This window comes from Euleptes europaea, chromosome 8 (assembly GCF_029931775.1).
Source record: "Euleptes europaea isolate rEulEur1 chromosome 8, rEulEur1.hap1, whole genome shotgun sequence".
Classification (NCBI taxonomy): Eukaryota; Metazoa; Chordata; class Lepidosauria; order Squamata; family Sphaerodactylidae; genus Euleptes; species Euleptes europaea.
The window spans coordinates 4,762,636-4,790,543 of NC_079319.1; the positions used below are offsets into that span (position 1 = coordinate 4,762,636).

At 46.2% G+C, this 27,908-nt stretch overlaps 1 protein-coding gene across 1 annotated transcript in view; it reads left to right on the forward strand.

Moving 5' to 3' along the window:
• Positions 1-27,908, forward strand: part of TSNARE1 (t-SNARE domain containing 1) — a 245,453-nt gene that overhangs the window by 36,602 nt on the left and 180,943 nt on the right. Inside the window, exons 2-3 of the mRNA XM_056854638.1 lie at positions 4,823-4,900; positions 12,244-12,313. Of these exons, the coding sequence (XP_056710616.1) occupies positions 4,823-4,900; positions 12,244-12,313 (148 nt within the window). The remainder of the gene's footprint in view (positions 1-4,822; positions 4,901-12,243; positions 12,314-27,908) is intronic.

Sequence of the window (27,908 nt, forward strand, 5' to 3'; positions counted from 1 at the left end):
CTGAACTGACATCAGTTCTCTCTCGGAGGTGGCATGGTATAGCCTGATTTTGTCAGATCTCAGAAGATAAGCAGGGCTAGTATTTGGATGGGCGACCTCCAAGGAACACCAGGGTCATGACACGGAGGCAGGCAATGGAAAACCACCTCCCAACGTCTCTTGCCTTGAAAACCTTACAGGGTTACCATACAATGCACTACACATTTGCTTAAAAACCTCCAGGGAAGGAGCACTCCCCACCTCCCGAGGAAGCCTGTTCCACTGAGGAACCGCTCTAACTGTTAGAAAATTCTTCCTAATGTCTAGATGGAAACTCTTTGGATTTAATTTCAACCCGTTGGTTCTGGTCCGACGTTCTTGGGCAACAGAAAACAACCCGGCACCCTCCTCTATGTGACAGCCCTTCAAGTACTTGAAGATGGTTCTCCTATCCCCTCTCAGTCTTCTCCTCTTCTGGTGACTCTTTATCTGCCCCATATCCTTGCCCTGACGGAGGTGGGTTTTCAGAAGAGGTCCTCACCTCACTAAATGCACACAGCGCACTTATCTACAGACCACCTTGTAGAGCGGTGCCCTTCATAGACCAGAAACACTAGCAGGATGCGAATGGGGTTCGGCCACCCACTGTGAATTCTGCTTTGTTCTTTCGGTGCCGCGGTTTAATAACCGTGAAGCTAAATAAGGAAACAAAGGAGACCGAAAACAAGTTAATTAAAAAAAATGCCAGGCAAGGTCTGATTAAGCTTTGATTACGAGTTGGGGAATGTATTTATATTTCCGTTACTTTGGCAATCACATATCCTTGCTTGTTGACACTTGGGGTGACGTCCCAAAAGGTGAGATTTCCCTTGGCGGTTTCGCCGAGAAGGTTTGGAGCGCTGAGTGTGTTTAGGAGACAGACGAGTTTTCCAGTGGAACTGTTTTCATTTTTTGAGTCTCCATTAAGTGGTAGAGAAAGTTGGCATATACAAACCAACTCTTCTTCTTCTTCTTCTTCGTCTTCGTCTTCGTCTGTAGTTCAACAGTGAGCTACCTAGGTGAACTGCCTTTCTCTGGCAATCTTCAAGCAGTGGCTGGACGATCACTGGACGATCATGTTGATGAGGGAACTAGCTTGTTCTCTGTTGCTCCAGAGACTAGGACACGGAGTAATGGATTTAAACTAAGAGAAAAGCGATTCCACCTAAACATTAGGAAGAACTTTCTGACGGTGAGGGTTGTTCGATGGTGGAATGCGCTGCCTGGGAGGGTGGTGGAGTCCCCGTCTTTGGAGGTCTTTAAGCAGAGGCTGGATGGCCATCTGTCGGGAGTGCTTTGATTGTGGGATCCAGCATGGCAGGGGGTTGGACTGGATGGCCTTTGTGGTCTCTTCCAACCTTGTGAACTTGTCAGGGATGCTGTAGGCTGAACCTGCAATGAGCAGGGGTTTGGACTAGATGACCTGTATGGCCTCCCTTCCAGCTCTGTGATTCTGACCCAGAATGATGGGGCCCTACTATGGAATTTCACACTAGGAGCTCTAAGGATGGTGGGTTTTCACCACAGAACCCTTTCTGCTCTTGCCCCCAGAATTCCCTGCCCTCCGTGGTGTCAATTCACTCACCTTCCCTCCTGGAAAGTAAACCCATGCAGATGTCTATTTTGGAAGGCTCTTGAAAGCTGACTTTATTTCCAGCTGTGACTGAATGTTGTCAACTGTGCTTTCCGCTAATTTTTAAAATACTTTTTTTTTAATAGCGACTTGACTGCTTTTAGCTTATTTCAGTCCGTTTTAATTGCTGCAAGATCTGAGTTGTGATTATTGTGGGTTTTTAAAGACTTTTTTGTAATGTAAATATCTCTTAAATGGACTATATTTTATTTTTAGTATTGTAAGCGGATGGGAGTGTTCTTACAGGGGGGAAAAACCAAGAAAAACAGGATGGAATTATTATAAATAAATTATTATAAATAAATAAATAAATAAATAAATAAATGCTGATATATGGTTGGAGCTTGCTCAATTAAATACCCCCCCAAGGGGAAAAAAAGCTCTGTAAATTCTGTAGTTGCAGGTGGTGCTGACATGGAAATATAGGGATGTGAGGCCTTGAATAAATATTTGCCTGTGGAGCTGCTGTTCAAAAAAGGGGGGGGAGTGAAAACCCAACTTTAACTCAGTCTATACAAGTTATCCCTTAGTCATTGTATGACACAAGAGTAAGGTTGCCAACCTCCAGGTGCTAGCTGGAGAGCTCCTGCTATTACAACTGATCTCTGGCCGATAGAGATCAGATCACCTGGAGAAAATAGCTGCTTTGGCAATTGGACTCTATAGCACTGAAGTCTCTCTCCTCTCCAAACCCCGCCCACCTCAGACTCCACCCCCTAAAACCTCCTGCCGGTGATGAAGAGGGACCTGGCAACCCTACACAAGAAGAAGCAGATTGAATCATAAATCTGAAAAGGACATAACATTAGTGAAGCGGGGAGTTTAGAAAGAGATTTCAACATAGCTGGTTGTTAAGTACATAACAATCCCTGATGTGGGGCCCGCCAACAGAATCCCTGATTGCTTCTTGCGTCTTGGTGAGAAAATCGAAAGGGTCTGCATAAGAACATCAGAAAAGCCCTGGTGGATCAGACCCAGGCCCATCAGGTCCAGCAGTCTGTACACACAGTGGCCAACCAGGTGCCTCTAGGAAGCCCACAAACAAGACGACTGCAGCAGCACCATCCTTCCTGTGTTTCACAGCACCTAATATGATAGGCATGCTCCTCTGATCCTGGAGAGAATAGGCATGCATCATGACTAGTATCCATTTTGACTAGTAGCCATGGATAGTTCTCTTCCCCAAACCCTGCCCTCCTCAGGCTCCGCCCCAAAAGCATCCTGGTAGTACCTGGGGGCTGGCAACCCTAACCTGAGACCCTGGAGAGCCGCTGCCGGTCTGAGTAGACAATACTGACTTTGATGGACCAAGGGTCTGATTCACTATAAGGCAGCTTCATGTGTTCATGTGTCCTGGGATTACAACCGATCTCCAGGCTAGAGGTAAGTTCCCCCCGGAGAAAAACGGTTGCTTTGTGGGGTGGACTTTATGGCATTATATCCTGCTGAGGGCCCTCCCCAAACCGCAACCTCCCCAGGCTCCACTTCCAAATCTCCAGGAATTTCCCAACCTGGAACTGGCAACCCTATGGGAGGATCCCCCCCAAAAAACAATGACTTATTCCCACCCTCAAAATAAAAGAAGCGGGGGAGAAGATAATATTTTAGCACCGGTTTTTATGAAGTCTGACTCATTTAATGTTTACGAGACGTTGCGTTTCGTGCTAGCTGTCCCCCCCCATACCATTTACGATCTTGGCGCGCATCCCTTCCGTCGAATCTTTTGCTAAACCTGGCGAGGAGGCCCCGTTCTCTGCAAATTGCTTTCTTTTCACTCCAGAGCTCGGGCGTTTGCTCTCGACTGCCTCGGCCCCGGCGTCCCTTCTACAATTGCAGCCAGGTTTCCAGCTGGAATCACCTGCTCCGTCTGCCTCCCCGGCCTGGAATAATTAAGTTGTTATTGAACGGTTGGGCAGGAGGAGAGAAAGGGCGCCGAGTGTCAGAGACGGCAAATCCGATTTCATCCTGCTTCAACAGAGCCTTTCTTTGCCGGAATAACTCAGTATGAACTTGCAGGCGGAGACGGGAGAGATACTGTTCCCCCCCCCCTTCCACCGTACCCCACCCACACTTTGAGATTTTCTTGGAAAGCCGCCTCCAGCTCTCTGGATCTTCACAATTTAAGTTCATAATTGGAGATTTGGGGTTTTCATATGGAGGAGTGCATCATAAAATTTTGTTCTCCCGCTTTTGCATGTGCAAATCGGCTAAAGGCAGTTCTGTTTGGTACAAGAATGGTTCAGTGCCAGGTTTTTAATGCTGAGTTTTGAAAGAAGAAGAAGAGTTGGTTTTTATATGCCGATTTTCTCTACCACTTAAGGGAGACTCAAACCGGCTTACAATCACCTTCCCTCCCCCTCCCCACAACAGACACCCTGTGAGGTGGATGGGGCTGAGAGAGAGTGACTAGCCCAAGGTCACCCAACTAGCTTTGTGTGGAGGAGTGGGGAAACAAATCCAGTTCACCAGATTAGCCTCCGCCAGAATCAATGGGTTGAAATTAAATCAAAACAGTTTCCGGCTAAAAATTAGGAAGAACGTTCTGATACTCAGAGTGGTTCCTCGGTGGGACAGGCTTCCTCAGGAGGTGGTGGGCTCTCCTTCTTTGGAGGTTGTTCAGCAGAGGCTAGGTACCCATCTGTCAGCAAGGCTGATTCTGTGAACTTAGGCAGATCGTGAGAGGGAGGGCAGGAAGGGTTGCGTGTCTGGCTCTCATGGCCCTTTCCTACATGCCCAGGGTAATGCCGATCGCCACTTCGGGGTCAGGAAGCAATTTTTCTCCAGGCCAGATTGGCCAGGGATCCTGGAGGGTCGTTTTTGTGTGTGGCTATCTTCTGACCATGAAGTGGGGGTCACTGGGGGTTTGGGGAAGAGGCAGTTGTGAATTTCCTGCATTGTGCGGGGGTTGGACTAGATGACCTTGGTGGTCCTTTCCAGTTCTATGATTCTGTAATTCTGTCTGCAATACGTGGATCGTTGTAGTTGCCTAAATACAAGACTGTTGTCAGGATTACTATAACGGTGCCTGTAAAGCTCTTCAGATACTGAAAGTGCCGTGCAAATGCTAATTATTGTTACCTTGCAAAATCACTAGACTAAGTTGGTTGCTGGCCATAAATTGCCTCCTGATGCACTAACATTTTTTTCTCCTTTCCCTCTCTCTATCTTTAGCCACACAGATTGATCCGAATGAACTACAGGAGCTCTTTCAAGAAACTTCGGCAAATGTCTTCCGAATTAATGCTAATGGTGCGTATGTCAAATGCACTGGATGTTACTGTGGTAAACGAACCGTGTACTCAGTGTTCAGATAGTCATTTTCCGGCCACAGCATACCATTTTGCAGTGAAACACACAAACACACCCTGCACACCGTATTTAGAACAGAGGCAGAAATTATTTACCATATGCTGTGCTAAAGGGGGACAGTTACATTTGGTTCCTTCCTTCCTTCCTTCCTTCCTTCCTTCCTTCCTTCCTTCCTTCCTTCCTTCCTTCCTTCCTTCCTTCCTTCCTTCTTTCTTTCGTCCGTCCGTCCGTCCGTCCATCCATCCATCCATCCATCCATCCATCCATCCATCCATCCATCCATCCATCCATCCATCCATCTATCTATCTATCTATCTATCTATCTATCTATCTATCTATCTATCTATCTATCTATCTATCTATCTATCTATCTATCTATCTATCTATCTATCACCTTCCTTTCCCCTCCCCACAACAGAGACTCTGGGAGGTAGGTGGGGCTGAGAGAGCTGTGACTAGCCCAAGGTCACCCAGCTGGCTTCATGTGTAGGAGTGGGGGAAAGAAATCCAGTTCACCAGATTAGTCTCCGCTGCTCATATGGAGGGCCCTGCGGGACCTTAAGGAGTTCTGCGGGGCCTGTAAAGCAGAACTATTCTGGATCCATCATTTCTGGCCTCCCCATCTCCCCCCCCAACTGTCATCGGTGGGGGTTCATCTGCTTGTCCGGCCCACAGTGGCTACTATGTTCTTATTTTAATGCCATCTTGTTTTATAGTTGTTATGATTGTTGGATTTTAACAGCTGTTTTATGAAAAAGAAACAAACAAATAAATAAATAGAGAAGCCACAGAAAGTTTATGCCACCAAATGGATAGGCTATGATTTTGCAAAAGTGTAGGATACCAATCCTGTAGGGTTGCCAGGTCCCTCTTTACCACCAAGAGGAGGAAAGCCTTTTACCTCCCCCTTCCCTCAGAATGATGCCCGAACAGGACCAGGCAGAGATGGCTTTAATAGGGGATTAGACAGATTCATGGAGGAGAGGTCTCTCAGTGGCCACTAGCCATGGTGACTGGAGGGAACCTCCATGGTCAGAGGCAGTCAGCCTCGCAATCCCAGTGCCAGGAGGCAACTATTCCCGGTTGTTGGGCCTCCAGGGCAACTGGTTGGCCGCTGTGTGAAGACGGGTTGCTGGCCTCCCTTTCTCCTCCTCCTACCCGCCTCTGGTGTGCTTTCCGCGATTGTCTTGTCTTGAACACATGAAGCTGCCTTATCAGAGCCTTGGTCCATCAAAGTCACTACTGTCTACTCTGACCGGCAGCAGCTCTCCAGAGTAGGGTTGCCAGGTCCGTGTTCGCCACTGGCTGGAGATTTTGGGGGGCAGAGCCTGCGGAGGGCAGGGTTTGGGGAGGGGAGGGACTTCAATGCCATAGAATCCCATTGCCAAAGCAGCCATTTCCTACAGACAAACAGATCTCTATCGACTGGAGATCAGTTGTAGTAGCAGGAGATCTCCAGCCAGTACCTGGAGGTTAGCAAAAGAAACAGCACTTATGGCTAAAATGCAGAGAACTACTCAAGACATAACCATCAATATAAATGCATATAATGTAGAAACAAGTGTACAAGAGCAATACATAGGAATAATGTCCCTGTTATAACAACACTGGAATGGTAAAGTCCAAGAAAGCCAAGAATAAGTCCTGTTTCGCACAGGCTTTTTAAATTCCGGCAATCCCGCGATGATCAACGTATATTCCTCAGAACAGGTGCACTATAGAGTACATATATACATGGTTATAAGTAACAAACATCATTCTCAGGGGCATAAATAAATTAATCAAAACTAACACGCCCACAAAAAAGTACATACGTACCTAGGATCAAGGCATGTAGCCATACAATACAAGTGGATGGCGAGTCTGCGTCATCTGCTAAAGGGCATGTTCCCTCCCATATTTAAAGCAAAACACACAAATTAGGAACAGCTGTTCCACTTACAATGTCTGCATTCCCAATTATGAACATATCACAATATGCTAAAGTGTACATCAATTTCAAGCAAAATATTAAGCGCATAAAAAATTATAAGAAACTGGATAACTCAATATGTGTACCTGGAAGTTGGCAACCCTATGATCCTGTTTTTCCTGTCCATTAATGATTTTGACAGAAGTTTGGAGAGGGAATTTACCAAGCGTCCAGGTGATACCACACGAGGGCTGCTTCTCCAGCTAAGTCCATCTGTTTCAGTGCCACGTTTCACAAAGCAGCCAGCCAGTAGCCCTGGAAGCCCTTTAGACGGACCCATCCTGTATAAACACTGGAACTGCTACGTATTTTTTAAAAAAGTTTTCATTAGGAGCACAATTGTTTCTATGCATTGATTTCACAGTTCGCAGGGTCAGGGTAGGGGTTAGGGTTAGGCAGACCGTTGCTTTGTGGGCTGGATGTGGCCTTTGAATTTGGTCAGTTATAGAATTATAGAGTTGGAAGGGACCACCAGGGTCATGTAGTCCAACCCCCTGCACAATGCAGGCAATTCACAACTACCTCCCACCACATTACCCCTACTCCATACTTAGAAGATGGCCAAGATGCCCTCCCTCTCATGATCTGCCTAAGGTCATAAGAATCAGCACTGCTGACAGATGGCCATCTAGCGTCTGCTTCAAAACCTCCAGGGAAGGAGAGCTCACCACCTCCCGAGGAAGCCTGTTCCACTGAGGAACCACTCTAACTTGTAGAAAATTCTTCTTCTTCTTCTTTTTGGCATGCAGAAGGTCCCAGGTTCAATCCCTGGCATCTCCAGTTAAAGGGACTAGGCAAGTAGGTGATGTGAAAGACCTCCGCCTGAGACCGTGGAGAGCCGCTGCTCGTCTGAGTAGACAATACTGACTTTGATGGACCAAGGGTCTGATTCATTATAAGGCAGCTTCATGTGTTCATCAGAGGAGTCCTGCTGCTGGTGGGCTTTCCTTCGGACTGCCGCTCCTTCATTGTGTTCCCCCCACCCAGCTGCCCTCCCAATGCTGCCACGAGGCTGCTGCCCTCCTTAGGGTGGGTCCCCCACTCCACCCTTCCTCCCTGAGAGGTGGTGAGCCCTGGGCTGTGGCAATGAGCCACGAGAGCCGCTTGCCGTAATTGAACCTCCCGACTTAGCGACGTGTTTAATTGCTTTGTTCGTCGCTGTCTGACAATAAACATCTTATAAATAAATGAATTAAGAACGCTAATAAAATGTACACTCTATCATATCCACGGGGCTAATTGCCGGAGAATATACTGCGGGGAACAGCCTCAGCTTGGCCAGATGGATATGCAAATAGCCATCTCTCTCGGATTCGGTTATTAACGACTTACGGTGTACGTGTGTTTGTGTCTGGTGAAGTTTTCACAGCGCAGAGTCTTATTTCCTTGAGGCGAGGAACAACGCAAATAACTCTGCATCCTTTTGAGTGGTGCAGGAGCAAATGTGGTTGCCACCTTGGAACGAAGGGACTCCCAGTGGCTTCCTCAGGTTTAGTGAGTTTAGAGAATCGTCTTAGTAGGGCAATGTGAAGGATGGTTTCAAGTCCCATTGTCTCGGAGCCTCTGCCAGTCATTTTCGAACAGTGGATGGGAGTGTTAAAAAGGAGGGGGAAAGAGAATATTGGTATTTAACTGCTGGCCTTGTTGGATGTTGGTGGGAGAAGGGCTAGGATTTGCTGGTTAAGCAAGGAGTCGTTCAGGACTTCATTTATTCTGAAGATAAGAACATCAGAAAAGTCTTGCTGGATCAGACCAAGTCCCATCAAGTCCAGCACTGTTCACAATGTGGCCTCTAGGAAGCCCACAAACAAAATGATGGCAGCAGCATTATCCTGCCTGTTTTCCACAGCACCTAAGATAATAGGCATGCTCCTCTGATCCTGGAGAGGATAGGGTTGCATCATGACTAGCATCCATTTGGACTAGTAGCCATCCCTATTCTCCATGAACATATCCACTCCCCTCTTAAAGCCTTCCAAGTCGGCAGCCATCACCACAATCTGGGGAGAGGCGGGAAGGCAGTCCCCAAGACTTACATAAGAACTTAAGAAAGGCCCTGCTGGATCAGACCCAAGGTCCATCAGGTCCAGCAGACCTTTCACACAGTGGCCAACCATCACCACATCCTGGGGCAGGGAGTTCCACAGTTTAACTAAGATAGGTAGTTTGGATGCTGCTCCTATCAAAAACAGTTAAAAGGGGGAAACCTGTCCGCTCTGTGATATAAAGGTTTGGGCGCTCTTCTCGTCAGAAAACAGTTAAAGTGAAAAGCCTTTCTGTTTTTAACTTTGTGTTCCACGTTACAAGTCTGAATCTGTCAAACAAGAAACCTGCTTTGCAATTGTCTCTTTCCTAAGCCCCATCTCTCCGCTAACTTCATTACTGAGAGGGGTGGAGAAAAAAAAGAAAGAAAATGAAGAAACAACCAAGCCACACAGACCGCTGAAAGAGACCTGTTTCTTAGTTGTTTTCACCCAGCCTATTGTGTGGTTCCTTCAAACCTATAATCCCATTATAATAGGCCAAGTGAATGCCGGGTGGCACCCAGAGTCCAGCCATTACCCTCGTAGAGGACAAGTTGTCCCCAAAAACTAAGTTGTCCCCAAAGCCTCAGTTATAAAAAAAAAAAAATGAATGTATGGGGGGAAAGCAACAACAACCACAACAATTACAGAAGAAGTTTGTAAGAAGTGAAAGTTAAGCCCTAGTTTCTAGGTCTGGAAACGGGGAGTAGCCACATCATATTCATTCATTCATTCATTCATTCATTCATTCATTATTAGTCTTATATCCCACTTTATATCAACAGGTGGTCCATCTAGAGGGGGGTTGTTGGAGGGCAACGTTTCTTTTTTCAGCAGCGAGCCACCAGCTTCTGACTAAGGGCACCAATCCAAGCTTTGGGTTTCCAGGCCCTATAGAGTTTTGTGCAAATCCCATAGCATCCCCAGCATTGCCAGCAATGTGCTGATGTCACTTCTGGGCACGAGGGGAGTGATGTCAGCATGTTGGGACACTGCTGGCACCCCCCCAATTTTCACAGTATTTCCTCCCCCCACCACTGGCTATGTGAGCGGTGGTGGGGGGCATGGGATCCCTGTCCCCAGTGGGGGGGCTGGTGGCCCTATGAGAAGAAGAGGAGGAGAGGAAAAGGAAGAAGAACAAAAGGAAGAAGAAGAAGAGTTGGGTTTTATATGCTGACTTTCTCCACCACTTAAGGAAGAATCAAACCAGCTTACAATCACCTTCCCTTCCCCTCCACAACAGACACCCTGTGAGGTAGGTGGGGCTGAGAGAGGTGTGACTAGCCCAAGATCATCCAGCTGGCTTCATGTGTCGGAGTGAGGAAACAAATCCAGTTCACCAGATTCGCGTCCGCCGCTCATGTGGAGGAGTGGGGAATCAAACCCGGCACTCCAGATCAGAGTTCACCGCTCTTAACCACTACACGCTGGCTCTCCCCCCTCTTTTTCTCCACATCTATCCCACGTGGGGACCTGCTCCACTTCTGAACATGCCACTCCATTTTTCCTTGTTGTGTTTTCAAGAGCAGAAGTCTTGCATATCTATCCCCCACCCCCCACCCAGTATCTTGAAGCTTCTGGAGAGACAGCCTCATAACTGAAGTGCATTTGCTGCGGTGTCTCCTCCTCTGGCGGTTTTCCCAAGGCAAGCCTGTGCCTTGGCGAGAGGGTCTTTTGGAAAGTCTAATTAACCTTGATATATTTTTAGATGCTGTCACATTTCACCTTTGAAGTGCTGGTAGACAAGGGTTCATCTTTGGATTGATGGAAGCAGGCGTGCTCAAAAAAAGGAGGCTATCGTATGAAGTACGCTTCTGGAAAGATTCATCTCCAATGGTTGAAAAGGCTGAGAGTTGTTAGTGAAAACTGCCCATTTATGGTTCCATGCTGGCTGTAGGTTGTAACAAAAAGAAATAATGAGCTGTTCCAATTGCCTGGATGCATTAAAAAAACGACTACGGGGTATGATCCATACCACACTGAATACTTCTATGTCCCATTGATTTAAATGGGAGAGTTAAGAACATGTTTACGTCTCCCCCTACGCTGTGGCTGAATCGTGCCCGCTCATTTCATTAATTCTACTTATAAAATAACTTAAAATTACAATTTACTGTCACATCAGGGGTGATTCTAAATTGGCAGCATAGTGAGATGTTCCTGAAAGAACGTAAGATGAAGCATATCTGTGATTCATGGAAAGGAGTTTAATGAGGTGGTTTAATGTTTGTTCTGAGAATTTTCGGTGGTTGCTTTCATCTAAAATACTGTAACGGCTTGTGTTTGTCTGAAGTGTGCTTAATTTTAAATCTTCCCGCAAAATAGTTCCAGTTTCCCAATCTACCGCAATCCTGAGGAGATAAACCTGAAGAGGAATGCACCCGCCAGGAGCGGTAGTATAAATAATTGGGCTAGGGGTAGACAGTGGTGTAGTTATCACAACAGTTTCATCATCCTTATCATCATCTATATATCTAATAACTATGAGTGGTCCCCATCTGCAGATATCTAAATCCGCAGATCGGGGCCACACAGATGCTAAAACTCTGAAATCTTAACAACAAACAAACAAACAAACAAACAAACAAACAAAAACATACATAGCTGGAGATCTCCCACTATTACAACGGATCTCCAGGTGACAGAGATTAGTTTTCCTGGAGAAAATGACTGCTTTGGAAGGAGGAATCTATGGCATTATACCCCACCAAAGTCCCTCCCCTCCCCAAACCCCACCCTCCTCAGGCTCCACCCCCCAAAATCTCCAGGTATCTCCCAAGCCAGAGCTGGCAACCCTACTGGGTGACCTTAGGCCAGTCACACGTTCTGTGCCTAACCTCCGAATGCTCCAGCGCTGGCGGGGAAGAAATCGCCACTTTCACTGTATGTGGACAATACGCTTCTATTATCACACACTCTGCTTGGTTTAGGTAAACTATTAATAGCAAGGGTTGCCAACCTCCAGGTGGTGGCTGGAGATCTCCTGCTATTGCAACTGATCTCCAGGCGGCAGAGATCAGTTCCTCTGGAGAAAATGGCCGCTTTGGAAGGTGGACTCATGGCATTATACCCCATGGAAGTCCCTCCCCTAAGTCCATTCTTTCCTGCTGCTCCTGTCCCACATAGCTTTTGTTATGTGCCAATCCCATTATCCCAGCAGAACTTTTTTGGGTGATGAAAGGTGATCCCTTTTTTTCTTCTGATTGGATCCTCCCCAAAGGTTGCTATCTACTATGTCTTGAAAGCCGTCCAACGAGACAATACTAATCATCATCTTCTCTTCACAGTGACTTCTCTGGAAAGGAGCTTGAAATCTCTGGGGACTCCGAACGACACACCAGAACTGCGAGATGGGCTGTGAGCATATTTATTTTATTATTATTAAATTTTAAGTGTATTATAAAACTTACATTTTAGGAGAATCGGGGGGGGGGGGATATTGCAAGCAAAATTCCGAGCAACAGGAAAACGAAGTGCGGATATAATCTCTTAGTTAAAGCCACAGAAAATAAACACAATCACATTGCCTTTTCCATGTGAACTAGAGCAGGGTGCATCTCTTGTGGCTGTGGTCATCCGTGTTCCTCTTTTTTTCTGAATTCTTTCTGTTTCTTGCACTGGGATTTGCTCCGTCCATCCTCTAATGTTGTTGCATCCTTCCATAACCAGTAGTGTACACCAGACTTTTCAAAACATCCTTTTTTAGCTTGCTGTGGGAGAAAATGGTGAAGATATTAACAACACCGTCCAGATTCCAAAGGGCATACTATACAGATTGTAACTAACTTGTGTGTGTGTGTGTGAGGGGGGGGGGGTTAGTGATGGTGGAATGTGGTATATTTAAATGGGAACTAGGCATTGTTCCTTTTTAATTGATACAACTTTAGGTGGAATTAAAAACTGGGATGGTGCAAGATAAATAAGTGAACATTACTGAAATGGGTGCACACCCACCAGAAAGGGGAGGCATGTTGGAGGTTTATGAAACTGTGCACAAGGTAAAGAGAATGGACGAAGATAAGTTTTCCACCCTGTCCCAAGATACTGGAAATCACGGGCATCCAATGACGATGGGTCGTAGATTCAAGACGGACAAAAGGAAATACTTCTTCACACAGTAGAAAAGAGCAAGAGTCCAGTAGCACCTTTAAGACTAACAAATTTTTTGTCAGGGTATGAGCTTTTGTGAGTCACAGCTCACTTCTTCAGATACCACAACTCATGAAAGCTCATACTCTGACAGAAATTTTGTTAGTCTTGAAGGTGCTACTGGACTCTTGCTCTTTTCTACTGCTACAGAAAGACTAACACAATTACCCATCATGATCTAGGTTCTTCACACAATGAGTGATTAAAATGTGGACTTCACTGCCAGAGGATGTAGTGATGACCACAGGCATAGATGGCTTTAAAAGAGGCTTAGACCGATCCATGGGGGATAGGTCTGCCAGTGGCTACGAGCCATGGAGACTAAAGGGAACCTCCACATTCAGAGAACCTTAGTGCCAGGAAGCAACCTCAGGGGAAAGCCTCGGCCTCTATGCCCTGTTGTTGGCCCTCCAGAGAAAATGGTTGGCCACTGTGTGAGACAGGATGCTGGACTAGGTGGACCCTCACTGGTCTGATCCAGCAGGGCTCTTCTGATGTTCATATCAGGGGAAGGCCTCAGCTTCTATGCCCTGATGTTGGGCCTCTAGAGGAACTGGTTGGCCACTGTGTGAGACAGGATGCTGGACTAAGTGGACCCCTAGCCTGATCCAGCAGGGCTCTTCATATGTTCTTATGAAGCCCTTGGCCTCTATTCCCCGTTGTTGGACCTCCAGAGGAACTGGTTGCTCACTGTGTGAGACAGGTTGCTGGACTAGATGGGCCTTCACTGGTCTGATCCAGCAAGGCTCTTCTTAGGTTCTTAAAGCATGGCTTCTTGACCCACACCACAAATGCTTTCACCTTCAGTGGCACTTGTAGTTTGTATCTAGATTCCCTCAGGGGTGGAATTCTATCCAATCTCTAGATCAGTGGTTCCCAACCTTTTTTTTGACCAGGGACCACTAGGACTTTTTTGTTCGGTGCAGGGACCCCAAGGTTCAAAATAAAAATTCCGAGAATTTGAAAATAAACTTTAATCATAACTGTTAGTTAAACATTAAACTTAGAATAAAATTTGAATATATATTTTTATAATAGAGAACTTTTAATTGAAAATATTACTGTATTATGGATTTATAACTTTGTTTCGTGGACCTTAATTTAGTTCTCGCGGACCCCTGGGGGTCCATGGACCCCTGGTTGGGAACCAGTGCTCTAGATAAATTTCTCCTTGCTATTTGGCAGAATGGTACAATATCCCCCGTAGTCAGTGGTAACTTACCACACGTTGAAGAGTCTTTACGTATCCACCCTGGCTCGGTTCAGGGTGTTGTTCGTCTCGTAATCCGGCGGCGTATTTCCTTCCGTCCTCTTTCAGTTGCTCCAAAACTTCCTCCTCTCAATTTTGTCACCTGTTTCTCCTTGAGCCTTCTGTGATTTAGGAGGTGTCTAGGGAATGATGGTGGAACATTTGGTAGCTTGATAGCTTTTATTGTTTACATTTTTAAGTAGAGTTTTAAGCACCTAGTAAAACACACACACACACACAAACACACATCATGAGCTCCTAAGTCCATAAACATCATTTCTTTGAAGGACGGGGCTTGGAATGAAGAGGAGGGAAACTTTGTAACAATTCGTCTGCCTTTAAACTTAGAGACTGAACCCAGATTTCGCTTTATATGTATACGTCATTCTGTGAATGGAACAAGTGAACATGTGAAACCACCCTGTGTCGGCCCTCTACATGCAACATTATGTAAGAGAGCCAGCGTGGCGTAGTGGTCAAGAGCGGTGGACTCTAATCCGGAGAGCCAGGTTTGGTTCCCCACTTTTCCACATGAGCAGCGGACTCTGATCTGATGAACCGGGTTGGTTTCCCCGCTCCTCCACATGAAGCCTGCTGGGTGACCTTGGGCTAGTCACAGCTCTCTCTGAACTCTCTCAGCCCCACGCCCCCTACGGTGTCCAGTGTTTCAGAATGTGTATAACATCAACAAACGTGAAGCAAAGAATGGCATAATCTCTACTACGTTTAGCTACTAACTCTTAATTGAGGATGATGCACAATCAATAATAAAAACAGATTTATTGGTTTATGTTTTTGATAGTGTTTAGCTCAACCCCTTTTGGTTTCCTAGGTCCCAACTCAGTGCATAGAAAGAACCCTGAGCCCTTCAGGAAGCCACTCTATAAAAACAAACAAACATTACAATCCATCCCATAATAGAACCAGGGCCCGCTGGATTCAGATCCCACCCCCTGGACTAGGAGGCTTATTGGAGAACCTTGGGCTGCTCACTTTCTCTCAGCCTAGCCTACCTTGCAGGGTTACTCTAAGGTTCACACGGAGCAGGGAGGACACGGTAGTTGCCCTGACCTTTCAGAGAAAGGGTAGTATAAGAACACCATATGGGTTTCCTTGCTTTGAAGTCAATGTTACTTCATCTAAAGAATCCTCACATTAATTAAATGTGCCATTTTACACATAATTGTGATACCTTGAGTCGAAGGGCATAAATTATTTTTAAAAATCACAAACATAGATGCAAAAAAAGGTTGAAGACTAAATTTTTATCCCTGCAGCGCCCCCAAAATCACGTAAGTCAAGGGTTCTTCGTGTGTGTATGTAAAGCAACTCAGACAGAGGCTTTTAAGTGTCACCATGTTTAATTGAGGGTGGATTTTCATAATATCTCTTAGGGTTTTGTTATTCTGCTTGTATAAGCTTTATGAAAAGCGATTTCCATAAATATTTTGAAACGGTGTCTCGAACCCGTTAATACAGTATGTTAAACCCTTCAAAGTAATACCTTCCCGGTTTAATGTCAAAGCTGCCTGGGAATACGTTTATCTAGCCGCAGAGTGTTTATCAGGCCAGCTATCAGGCGTGGTGTGAAGAGTCTCATTGATTCGTCAGGGAACACCCGGCTAAGACGGACACTTTTGCGCCGCCGGCTGATTTACGAGTTCTCTGAAGCTGGTACAGTCGGGGTTGGGCGATATTGCGTACAGAACTCAACCGGGCCTATGATGAGTAGGGTCCAGTAGAACATATGAACACATGAAGCTGCCTTAGACCCTTGGTCCATCAAAGTCAGTATTGTCTACTGCAGCGGCTCTCCAGGGACACAGGCAGAGGTCTTTCACATCACCTACTTGCCTGGTCCCTTTAACCGGAGATGTTGGGGATTGAACCTGGGACTTTCTGCATGCCAAGCAGATGCTCTACCACTGAGCCATGGCCCATGAAGGGAGCTGAAGGAAGGTGTTAGTGGAGAGGTGGAGTTGGGGAGGGACCCTGGCTCAGTGGTAGAGCATCTGCTTGGTATTCAGAAGGTCCCGGGTTCAGTCCCTGGCATCTCCAATTAAAAAGGATCAGGTAGCAGGCGATGGTGAAAGACTGCTACCTGAGACCCAGGAGAGCTGCTGCTGGTCTGAGTAGGTAATGTTGACCATAATGGACCCAAATTTCTGATCCATTGTAAGGCACCTTCATGTGCTCCCTCCTCACTGTCTCCGTTCCCCCATCAGCCCATACCGTGTTCCAGAAATGCTCTCCGAAGATTGGGGAACCCTCTTGAACAAAAGGCTCTGTGCTACAAAAGACTGCAATGAGGAGGGTGAATCATATGGCATTGCACTTTTCTTCCCTGGTGTAAGCTGGTTAGGAGAAACCCAGGCCAGCAGGATGTAGTGGTTAAGAGCTGTGGTTTGGAGCAGTGGACTTTAATCTGGAGAACCGGGTTTGACTCCCAACTCGTCCACGTGAAGCCTGCTGGGTGACCTTGTATTATCTCAGTTCTCTCTTAACTCTCTCAGTCCCACTTACCTCACCAGAGTGTCTGTTATGGGAAGAGGAAGGAGATTCTCCCTTAAGTGTTAGAGAAACTTGGCATTTTTTTTAAAAAAATACACTCCTCCTCCTCCTCCTCCTCCTCCTCCTCCTCCTCTCTTTGGAGGTTTGGACTCAAGCCTCTGTCCTGGGTACTGAAATAGCCTAGGGAAGAGAAAAAGAAATGTGGAGGGGCTTATATATTTGTTTTGCTTCATTCATACTCCACTCCCCCCCACCCCCAACGAGGACACTAAGGGTTCTTTCACGCATGCAGAATAAGGCACTTCCAATCCACTTTCAATGCACTTCAACAATAATGTGCAAGCATATTTTGCAGTTTCACACAGTAAAATCCAGCTGCAAAGTGCATTGAAAGTGGATTGGAAGTCGACATATATAAAAACAACCTTCTTATTCTCCTCCTCCTCCTCCTCCTCCTCCTCCTCCTCCTCCTTCTCCTTCTCCTTCTCCTTCTCCTTCTCCTTCTCCTTCTCCTTCTCCTTCTCCTTCTCCTTCTCCTTCTCCTAATGCTGCAATGTGTTAGGTAAATCAGCCCACATGCCATCGGCTGATTTTACAGATCACACAATCCTGTGCGAACTATCTGCTCTGAAACCTTTTTATATATATATATTAAGTCCCATGGACAATTTTTTTAAGAGAGGGGAGGACCCTAAATCTGATAGCCTCTTACATTTTTCCCAGAGGCCTTCAATTTCCAAGAGCTGATTGCAGCCTCCTACAGTAGAGAATCTGCTTCTATTTTCTTTTTAATGCAACTTCTTCGGGAGCATCCCTTGACTCCGAGAAGTGCTCCTGGGCATCGATTGCCTGTTTAGAGCAGGGCCTGGCGCGCATTTGAAAACGTCCTCCCCGAGCCTTTCGTTTTGAATGCCAGAGCTCATTGATTGAGCGGAAAGCGCCCCCGGGGAAGAGAACTCCTTAACTTTTCATGTATGCAGGCGCGGTGTCTGTTGCTGTCAGGAGCCGAGCCCGTCACGGGGCTGACATGTTAATCCAGACGAGCAGATATTGTGTGAAAAGCTGTGCGCTGGCCCAACGTGAGGCCTGACTTATTCTTGGAGATTTATGTCAGGCCGGAAGCCACTGCCGTTTGGATAGCGTGACATCTCTGATCATTCAACTTGGGTCACCAGGCCCCGGAGCGTTGCCTTGTCTAATGAAGCAATTAGCCGTTTAGTGGCAGGAGCAGTTTGTGACAGATCTCCCTCTGAAGGGATTGGCCCGGCCCTTTCTTTGGTGAGGCAGGGGTCCTGGCCTGTCAAGAATGGGAACTCAGTGCATTTGGCAGGCTGTCATTCATTTGTTCCTACGATTTGTCTGCTTCACAGTCAGGAGTTCTGATCCTGGAGGGAAAAAAAATCTGCAATTACTTAGGACTTACATGAAACTACTCATTCGACTCATTCATAGGGGAGGGGCCGTGGCTCAGTGTTAGAGCATCTTGGTATGCAGAAGGTCCCAGGTTCAATCCCCAGCATCTCCAGTTAAAGGGACTAGGCAAGTAGGTGATGTGAAAGACCCCTGCTTGAGACACTGGGGAGCCGCTGCTGGTCTGAGTAGACAATACTGACTTTGATGGACAAAGGGTCTGATTTAGTATTAGGCAGATTCATGTGATCCAATGGCCCTGAGTAGCATCAATCCTAATACCCCAACTCCAGACTTGGACTCATTTATTTATGTATATTGTTATAGCTGTGGACTCTAAACTGGAGAACCATGTTTGATTCTCCACTCTTCCACATGAGTGACGGACTCTAATCTGGGGAGCCGGGTTGGTTTCCCCACTCCTCTGCATGAAGCCTGCTGAGTGACCTTGGGCTAGTCACACACATGCATAGACCTTTATTGGCATAATAACCTCATTGCAACATGCATTTATACAGACACCTTATAGAAATAAATCATGTCCCATCGTAAAATGGTGCTGCTGCAGTCATCTTGTTTGTGGGCTTCCTAGAGGCTCCTGGTTGGCCACTGTCTGAACAGACTGCTGGACCTGGGTCTGATTCAGCAGGGCTTTTCTTATGTTCTTAATACTAGTCATGATGCATACCTATTCTCTCCAGTCTCAGAGGAGCATGCCGATTATATTACGTGCTGTGGAACACAGGCAGGACAATGCTGCTGCAGTCGTCTTGTTTGTGGGCTTCTTGGAGGCACCTGGTTGGTCACTATGTGAACGGACTGCTGGTCTTGATGGACCTTGGTCTGATCCAGCAGGGCTTTTCTTATATTCTTCTGAGGATAGGACTATCCATGGCTACTAGTCAAAATGGATACTAGTCATGATGTATACCTATTATCTCCAGGATCAAAGGATCATGCCTATTACATTCAGTGCTGTGGAACACAGGCAGGATGGTGCTGCTGTAGTGGTCTTGTTTGTGGGCTTCCTAGAGGCACCTGGTTGGCCACGGTGTGAACAGACTGATGGACCTGATGGGCCTTGGTCTGATCCAGCAGGGCTTTTCTTATGTTCTTGTGTACTTTTTCTAGAAAGTCTGTTTTCCCATGGGCGATATAACCCTGAGTTTACTTTAATATGTTGGATGGAGCCAAAACACAATTTCACGAGAATGCGTTTATTTATTTGTTAAAAATATATAGATATATTTCTGTCCCGTTTTTCCGTCAGAAAGGGCCCTCCAAGGGGCTAGCAACCGTGGAAGTTCATTTTAAAAATACTTCAAATCATAAAAGAGACAATATCTAAAATTGTCTGCTCCCAACAAGAGCAGAGTAATGCAGCAGGAGCGGAAGGATTGCAGTCGTATAAATTAGCCAGCTATGGAAAACCAGAGAAAGTACTAACGGGTGGCAGATTAAACAAAATGAAAATCCCATCTAAACGCTCATTACCAGCTCCTGAAAAGCTGCCTAAGACGGTACAAAGCAGCCTTACAGGGAAGAGAATTCACATTGAAGGGGAGAGGAAACCACAGATATATTTTTAACATTGCCCTCCCCCCTCCCAGAAAAAAAAGGCAGACTTTGAACGTCAATTTTGTTCTGCAGTCATTTGTTTGGACACTAATATGCGTGTGTTGGTGAGTATCACCATCCAAAAATCATAAATTCTGCCATTAGTGTGGCCAGGGGAAACCCCCCCCCCCCCAGGCCCCACTCACCACCTCCAGGTGGGTCCTAGAGATCTCCCACTATTACAACTGATCTCCAGATAATAGAGACCCGTTCCCCATGGATTAAATGGCTGCTTTGGACAGTGGTCTGTATGGTATTGTACCCTGATAAGGTTTGAACACATGACGTTGCCTTATACTGAATCAGACCCCTTTGTCCATCACAGTCAGTATTGTCTACTCAGACCGGCAGCGGCTCTCCAGGGTCTCAGGCAGGGGTCTTTCACATCACCTACTTGCCTAATCCCTTTAACTGGAGATGCTGGGGATTGAGCCTGGGACCTTCTGCATGCCAAGCAGATGCTCTACCACTGAGCCATGGCTCCTCTCCAAGGTATCTCCCCTTCCAAAATCCCACCATCCCCAGGTTCCACCCTCAAAATCTCCAGGTATTTCCTAACTCAGAGCCGATAACCCTATCCCCACCAGTGATCAGCTGGCCAGCAGGGATACTGACCAACAGCAAAGGGAGGCCTAGACCACTGTTGCTGGCGACATGGCATTGTTACTTCAAGCATGCAACAGAAGTGACATCATTGTGTTGCTGGCAATACAAGACACTCTGGTATTTGGGCAAAAACTCCATGGTAAAAATAGCTTCTAGCATAGGGTTTTTGCATAAATACCTGAGCATCCTGCATCACCAGAGATGCAATGACATCACTTCCAGTGCACACAGGAAGTGACATTGCCGCATTATCGGTGATATGGCCTGGGTCTTCCCCCTGCTTCCTGTAGGCAGGGGGTACTTCGGAACCCCGTTTGCCACATACACAAGGGATAGGGGTGCATGGAAGAACTTAAGCATAGTGTGGCTGGAGTCTCTCCGTTTGTTTGTGTGTGACAGATTTCAGCCAGGGGAGGAAGAGGACGAAAGCCTTTTACCTCCCCCTTCCCTCAGAATGATGCCCGAACAGGACCAGGCAGAGATGGCTTTAAAAGGGGATTAGACAGATTCATGGAGGAGAGGTCTCTCAGTGGCCACTAGCCATGGTGACTGGAGGGAACCTCCATGGTCAGAGGCAGTCAGCCTCGCAATCCCAGTGCCAGGAGGCAACTATGCCCTGTTGTTGGGCCTCCAGGGCAACTGGTTGGCCGCTGTGTGAAGACGGGTTGCTGGCCTCCCTTTCTTCTCTTCCTACCCGCCTCTGGTATGCTTTCCGCGATTGTCTTGTCTTGAACACATGAAGCTGCCTTATCAGAGCCTTGGTCCATCAAAGTCACTACTGTCTACTCAGACCTGCAGCACCTCTCCAGAGTAGGGTTGCCAGGTCCCTGTTAGCCTGGTGGAATATTTTGGAGGTGGAGCCTGAGGAGGGCAGGGTTTGGGGAGGGGAGGGACTTCAATGCCATAGAGTCCAATTGCCAACAAGGGGTTAACATTGCCAGCCATTATAAATATGGCACTTGCGCAATGTGCGCTTATAGCCTCCTGATCAAAGAAGTAAGTTCCACAGCTACAAATTTTAAGTTTAAATTAAAACATTGTCGAAGGCTTTCACGGTCAGAGTTCATTGGTTCTTGTAGGTTATCCGGGCTGTGTAACCGTGTAAAATTCCAAGACCACGGTTACACAGCCCGGATAACCTACAAGAACCATTAAATTAAAACAATTCACGAATTGTCTATCACAAAACGTGGTGTATGCCATCTTGTGTCCATGTTTTTTTATGTATGTGGGTTCGACCACGAGACAACTTAAATTGTGGATCGGGGAACATAGGGCGCGGATACGTGCCAAAGTAATGGACGCGCCCCTTACAAGTCTCTACTTACAGAAAGGACATACTGACAATGATTTATTATTTTTTGCACTGTGGTAGTATAAACCTCGCCCTTATCATCGTCAGGATATTGTCAGATTGCTGCATAGACAAGAAATGAGATTTGTCCACCGTTTTAAAACTATGAATCCTACTGGTTTGAATAATGAATTTGACCTAGCATGATTCCTTTAAATATTCTTTGCCTTTAAAAACAATCTCAGCTGATAGAAATAGACCAGAATGAATTTAAACTGTAGTAACTTTGTGGATCTTAGAAGCCTACGGAAAGATAGAGGAACCCTGGGAGGTCCACTGATTCTTGGCATGGTGAGCTTATAATTAATATGCTATTTACAATTGGTATTTTATTATATCATGCATGACAAGATGTTAGAATATTCTGTGTTATTTTGCAGAGGTATATGTACCCATGAAAATATTTCATATCATTGCAATTCACATATGAAAGAAAACAAGACAAAAGACCAACTGATGAAGCAAGCTTTATTGTGAAATGAACACCAATCTGGAGGTGCCGTTTTGTTTGTCCATTGTTGTTTGTTCAAGATTGGACATTGTTCTTTACTTACAATTTGGACTGTGCATGATTAAGGAGGAATCTCTACGTCTCCCGGTGAAGTAACCAGGTGATGTCTTCATAAAGGAAATTGAAAAGGAGAAATCCACTCCCTCAATATTATTTCCATTTATACATTCTGAATTGAGATTTTCTGTACTTTGTACTTTTCAAATGTTTTTCATAGTGCAGTCACATTATTGTTAGTAAATGTTGTTAAACTTATGAGCCTGTGTGCTGTAATTGTTTAAACGTAGTTGTTGTCAGCATAAGTTTTTGTTTATCTAGTACCTGGAGGTTGGCAACCCTAATCCACGATCTCAGGCTGAGGTCTTTCACATCAACTGCTGCCTGGTCCTTTTAACTGGAGATGCCGGGGATTGAACCTGGGGCCTTCTGCATGCTAAACAGATGCTCTACCACTGAGCCACAGCCCCTCCCCTGCCAAATGTTGTTATTCTACCATTTGGTTGTAGCTTATCATTGCTTCTAAAATTAAAGGTGCATAGTTTTTATCACTGCTGATAGTGTTATTGTATCTTATGGCTGTTTGAATTGTTTTAAATTGTTGTAAACCACTCTGAGCTGGACCTAATCTGGAAGAGCAGCCTAAAAACACAATACAATAAAATAAATAGATGGACCACTGGTCTGACCCAGCAGGGTTCTTCTGATGTTCTTATGACCTCAAGATCAAAGATCCTGCTCTCCTTGCTTTCTGCCACAGCGCCTCCCTCCCCGAAGGGAGGGGCTGTGGCTCAGTGGTAGAGCATCTGCTTGGCATGCAGAGGGTCCCAGGTTCAATCCCTGGCCTCTCCAGTTAAAGGAACTAGGAAGGCAGGTGATGTGAAAGACCCCTGCTTGAGAACCTGGAGAGCCGCTGTTGGTCTGAGTAGACAATACTGACTTTGATGGCCCAAGGGTCTGATTCAGTATAAGGCAGCTTCATGTTTTCATGTGTTCAGAACAAGATGTACTTTCAGTTTGAGTGTGGAGTCAGCCAACACACACATACACCTTCCTTTGAAGCTGCTTTCTACTGAATCAGACCACTGGTCCATCAAGGTCAGTATTGTCTACTCAGACCAGCAGCAGCTCTCCAGGGTCTCAGGCAGGGGTCTTTCACATCACCTACTGCCTGTTCCTTTTCGCTGAAGATGCCGGGGATTGAACCTGGGACCTTCTGCTTGATCTGCATATGCTCTACTTCTGAGCCACAGCTGAGAATGTACACATGATGTTGCCTTACACTGAATCCGAACATTGGTCCATCAAGGTCAGTGTTGTCTACTCAGACTGGCAGCAGCTCTCCAGGGTCTCAGGCAGGGGTCTTTCACATCATGTACTTGCCTGGTCCCTTTAACTGGAGATGCTGAGGATTGAACCTGGGACCTTCTGCTTGCCAAGCAGATGCTCTACCACTGAGCCATACCCTCCCCACATACCCCTTGTAGTTCCAGAGATAAAAAAAAGCCAAATGTGGCAGCAATCATCTGCCCGATCATTGAACCAAAAACAATTCAGCTCCTGCCTCCTGTCGTTATAGCCTCTGCAGGCATTCATAGCTACAAGTGAGCCGCTTCCTGCATCTTTCCTTGGCACGCTTTGCCATTGTCTGAGATGAAAACATGAGTGCGTCCTGGCCGGAGGGAACAGGGTTTGTGATGGTTGGCAGGAAGGGACACAGCAATGCAGACAATCAGCGTGCAGGACTGAAAAGTGATTTGCATAGTCTGTGAAGGAGGATACCCAGATTTGGGGGCTGTGAATCTGGCAAGCCTGTTTGGACATTTGGAAAATATTGGGTGGTTTATATATTGCAAACAGCTTTTTTTTTTTTTTTTTTGCTAAATACGTTTCCACTCCAAACATCACAGAAGCTATTGGGGGGGGGGGGGGGCAGAATTGTGCTTTTTTCTTCTTTATTATTTTTTTCTCCCTCGCATCTCTAGCTGTGCCTGAATAGCCACATCACTAATTAAGGAGACATCACAATAGGGTCAAAGGTGGCCAATTTAGAAGCTGGGTAATGGGACCACAACAGTTAATTTGCAGAGCTTGATTTTCAGCGTGAATGAGGGCAGGCGCTTCCTCTAATCCTCCCTCCCCTCCCCAGTGGATGACTTGTCTGTTCTATAATCTGTTTACCCTCATTGCATAAAAAGAAACTACCAATGGCTATCCATAGCAATCTAGCCCCAAGGCAGAGAAATGCTGCCTTAAGAACTTTGCACGCCATGCCTCAGGCTTCTTCTGAGAGGAAGGCAAGACCAGGAAACCAGAGCTGAGGGCAGGGAGGGAGGAGAGGCAAAGGGGTGTCCAACCTGGGCAGTACTAATCTGCTCCATACTTCCACTCCGGTCTTTTTTTCATGGGAGTTCCACCTGGGGTTTGATGCTCTCTTGACTCACACTTTTCTGTCCCGAATCCTAAAAAGGCTATGCATGTTGTTGTTCGTCCTGGAGGAAGTCCTGGGGTTTTTGCCTCTGCAGGTGTCCCGTTCAGATTTCTCCAGATTTCTTTACTCCAGGTAGTCCTGGAGTAAAGCAGCAAAAATCAGGAAGCGCCTGAGTCCCCGCCCCTTTAAAACACGGCTTTGTAATTGGCTGTAGTGCTTGCTGTGAGAAAAACATCATCCCCCCCTTCTCCCATGCTCTTCCAAGTGCCATTTTAAAACCCATTTCACAAAATGGAGCTCTTTAAAAGGAACGGAGTGAGGTGGGGAGGAAACCAAAGTGCCATTATAAAACCCATTTTTATGTGAGAAAAATGTCTGCTCAGTAGGAAATCCTGGTGGGATACAAACCAACAAAAAATAACCAGCAAAAATCAGGAAGCGTCTGAGTCCCCGGTCCTTGAAACACTGCTTTGTAATTGACTGTGAGGAAAATGTCACACACACACCCCCAACTCCATTCTCCTGCACATTGGCTTATGAGCACGATTTGAACCCGGACTGATCTCAGGGGAGATCGAAGAATCGTATTTTAACAGGATTGGGAAGATCCGGACATTGTGTGGGATGGGTGCGAGACTATCCCTAAGGGATGGAAAACTCATGCATAACCCCAATGAAAAACCAAGTCGGACCACAGGCGAAAGTAGGTCAAAGTACACATGCATGAAAAACCTACGACTGGTTGCCCTTCCATCTCTGTTGGGGATGGAGATGCTGAGACGCCGAATCCTTGCCTTGTCAAAGGCCTGCCTCTGGTGGACTTCTCCATTGTACGGGGGCACTGCTGGGAAATAGGGTTTCCTTAATCCTTTTAAAAAAAGCACTTACCTAAACATGCAAAATCTGAATGGGACACATGCAGAGGCAAAAAGCAGACAGCTGGAATTGAGTGCGACTCACTTTATCCTCCAAGTCCGACTAGTCAATGTACGGATGGTCTCCTATTTTGTTTTTCCCTGAAAAGTATCCTCAAGGGCTGCATTTGCGATTGGAAGAAGAACAAGGAGGATGGGTTAGATTTGAGTCCAGGACCACCTTAGAGGCTGGCAAGATTTGGGGAGAGGGGGAAGGTATGAGCGTTCAAGAGTTAAAGCCTCCTTTGAGTCTAGTAGCACCTTAGAGACCAACAAGAGTTTGGGGGTGTCAGCTTTAAAGGGCCAACTCTCTTCGAGTCCAGTTAGGGCCACCCAAGAGATGAGCAAGCTGGCCATAGCAGGCTGGTGGAATTCACCACCACAGGGTATAGTGATGGTCTTTACTTTAAAGAGGCGTGGACTAGGGTTGCCAGGTTCCTCTTTGCCACTGGTGGGAGGTTTTTGGGGGTGGACCCTGAGGAGGGCGGGGTTTGAGGAGGGGAGGGACTTCAATGCCATAGAGTCCAATTGCCAAAGCGGCCATTTTCTTCAGGTGAACTTTTCTCTGTCAGCTGGAGATCAGTTGTAATAGCAGGAGATCTCCAGCTACTACCTGGAGGTTAGTACAGGAGCGAAAAAATCTTAAAGTGCAAAACATTTATCTAGAAGGCTACTACATGTGTCAATAGTTCATTGTGAACTACGGGCTGTATAGCCTAAAGAATATGCAGTGAATTGTCTGTGCAATATTGTCTATGATGACACATGTACTATTTGAGAGACTTTTTTGAGAATTCATTGTATTTGTTTGGTTTGTTTGCTTCACTTGTTGTAATAGTGTGTTTTACCTCTCAGGGATATCCTGACCTTGTACAGTTGTTTTGATGTTGTATAGGTATAGTAGCCTTCTAGATAAATGTTTTGCACTTTGTTAAGATTTTTTCGCTCCTGTACTGATTTTCTGAACTACGTTACTAGTACAGTGGTGCCTTTTTTCTCATTCACTACCTGGAGGTTGGCAACCCTATGGTGATTGTACTCCCCTTTCTTCACAGCTGTGTCCAGTTTTACCTGAAAAATGTCTTCATATTTCAACATTTATTTGTGCATTGGTAAACCCTGACCTGGGTGGCCCAGGCAAGCCCAATCACGCCAGGTCTCGGAAGCAAAGCCCTGCTTAGTACTTGGATGGGAGACCACCAAGGAAGTCCAGGGTTGCTACGCAGACCAGGCAAACCACCTCCGTTCATCTCTTGTCTTGCCAACCCTACGGGGTTGTCATAAGTCGGTTGCGGGGGGAAAGTAAACATTATACACATACATAATGCACAGATGAATTCCGTATAAGTTGGGTTTAAAAAAAATACACCATAAATGGATCTATGAAAAGCCACAGTGCAAAGCAGAAAATTAAAGAAGAAGAAAGAAGGAAGAAGAAGAAGAGTTGGTTTTTATATGCTGACTTTCTCTACCATTTAAGGATGAATCAAATCAGCTTACAATCATCTTCCCTTCCCCTCCCCACAACAGACACCCTGTGACGTAGGTGGGGCTGAGAGAGCTCTACCAGAGCCGTGATTTGCCCATGGTCTCCCAGCTGGCTTCGTGTGCAGGAGTGGGGAAAAAAATCCAGTTCACCAGATTAGCCTCCGCCGCTCATGTGGAGGAGCTGGGAAACAAACCCGGTTCTCCAGATCAGAGTTCGCCGCTCCAAACCACCGCTCTTAACCACTACACTACTCTGGAGCCACTGATTAAATTTAAAAGGCTGTACAGAAAGAAACAAAACGGAGAAAAGTTGCTCATCCCTAGCCGGTAATGAAACCCAAGTTGCAAACCTTTCGGTTGAGATCATCCCATGAGAGCATCCCCCCCCACCCTTTGTGAATTAGGCTGTGGTCCATGAGAGACAGAGGGCGTTTTCTGTGAGTGTATCTCACCAACGGAACTCCTTGCCAGAGGATCTCCCCTCAACAGCAACTTTTTAAAGGGCTGAGTGAATACCGTCCTGTCTCCATTAAAAAAAAAAAAATCTGTTCCCCCATCTCTTTGGACTCTTTATGCCTAATTTCATGCAATCTGCGCTACCGTTTACAACGGCCTCTTTCAATGCCGCGGCTGCTGTGATTTAGGTGTTGGGATTTAATTGTTATTGGTGCATTATGGATGTTACTGTTTAATTAAAAATACTGATTAAAAAAAA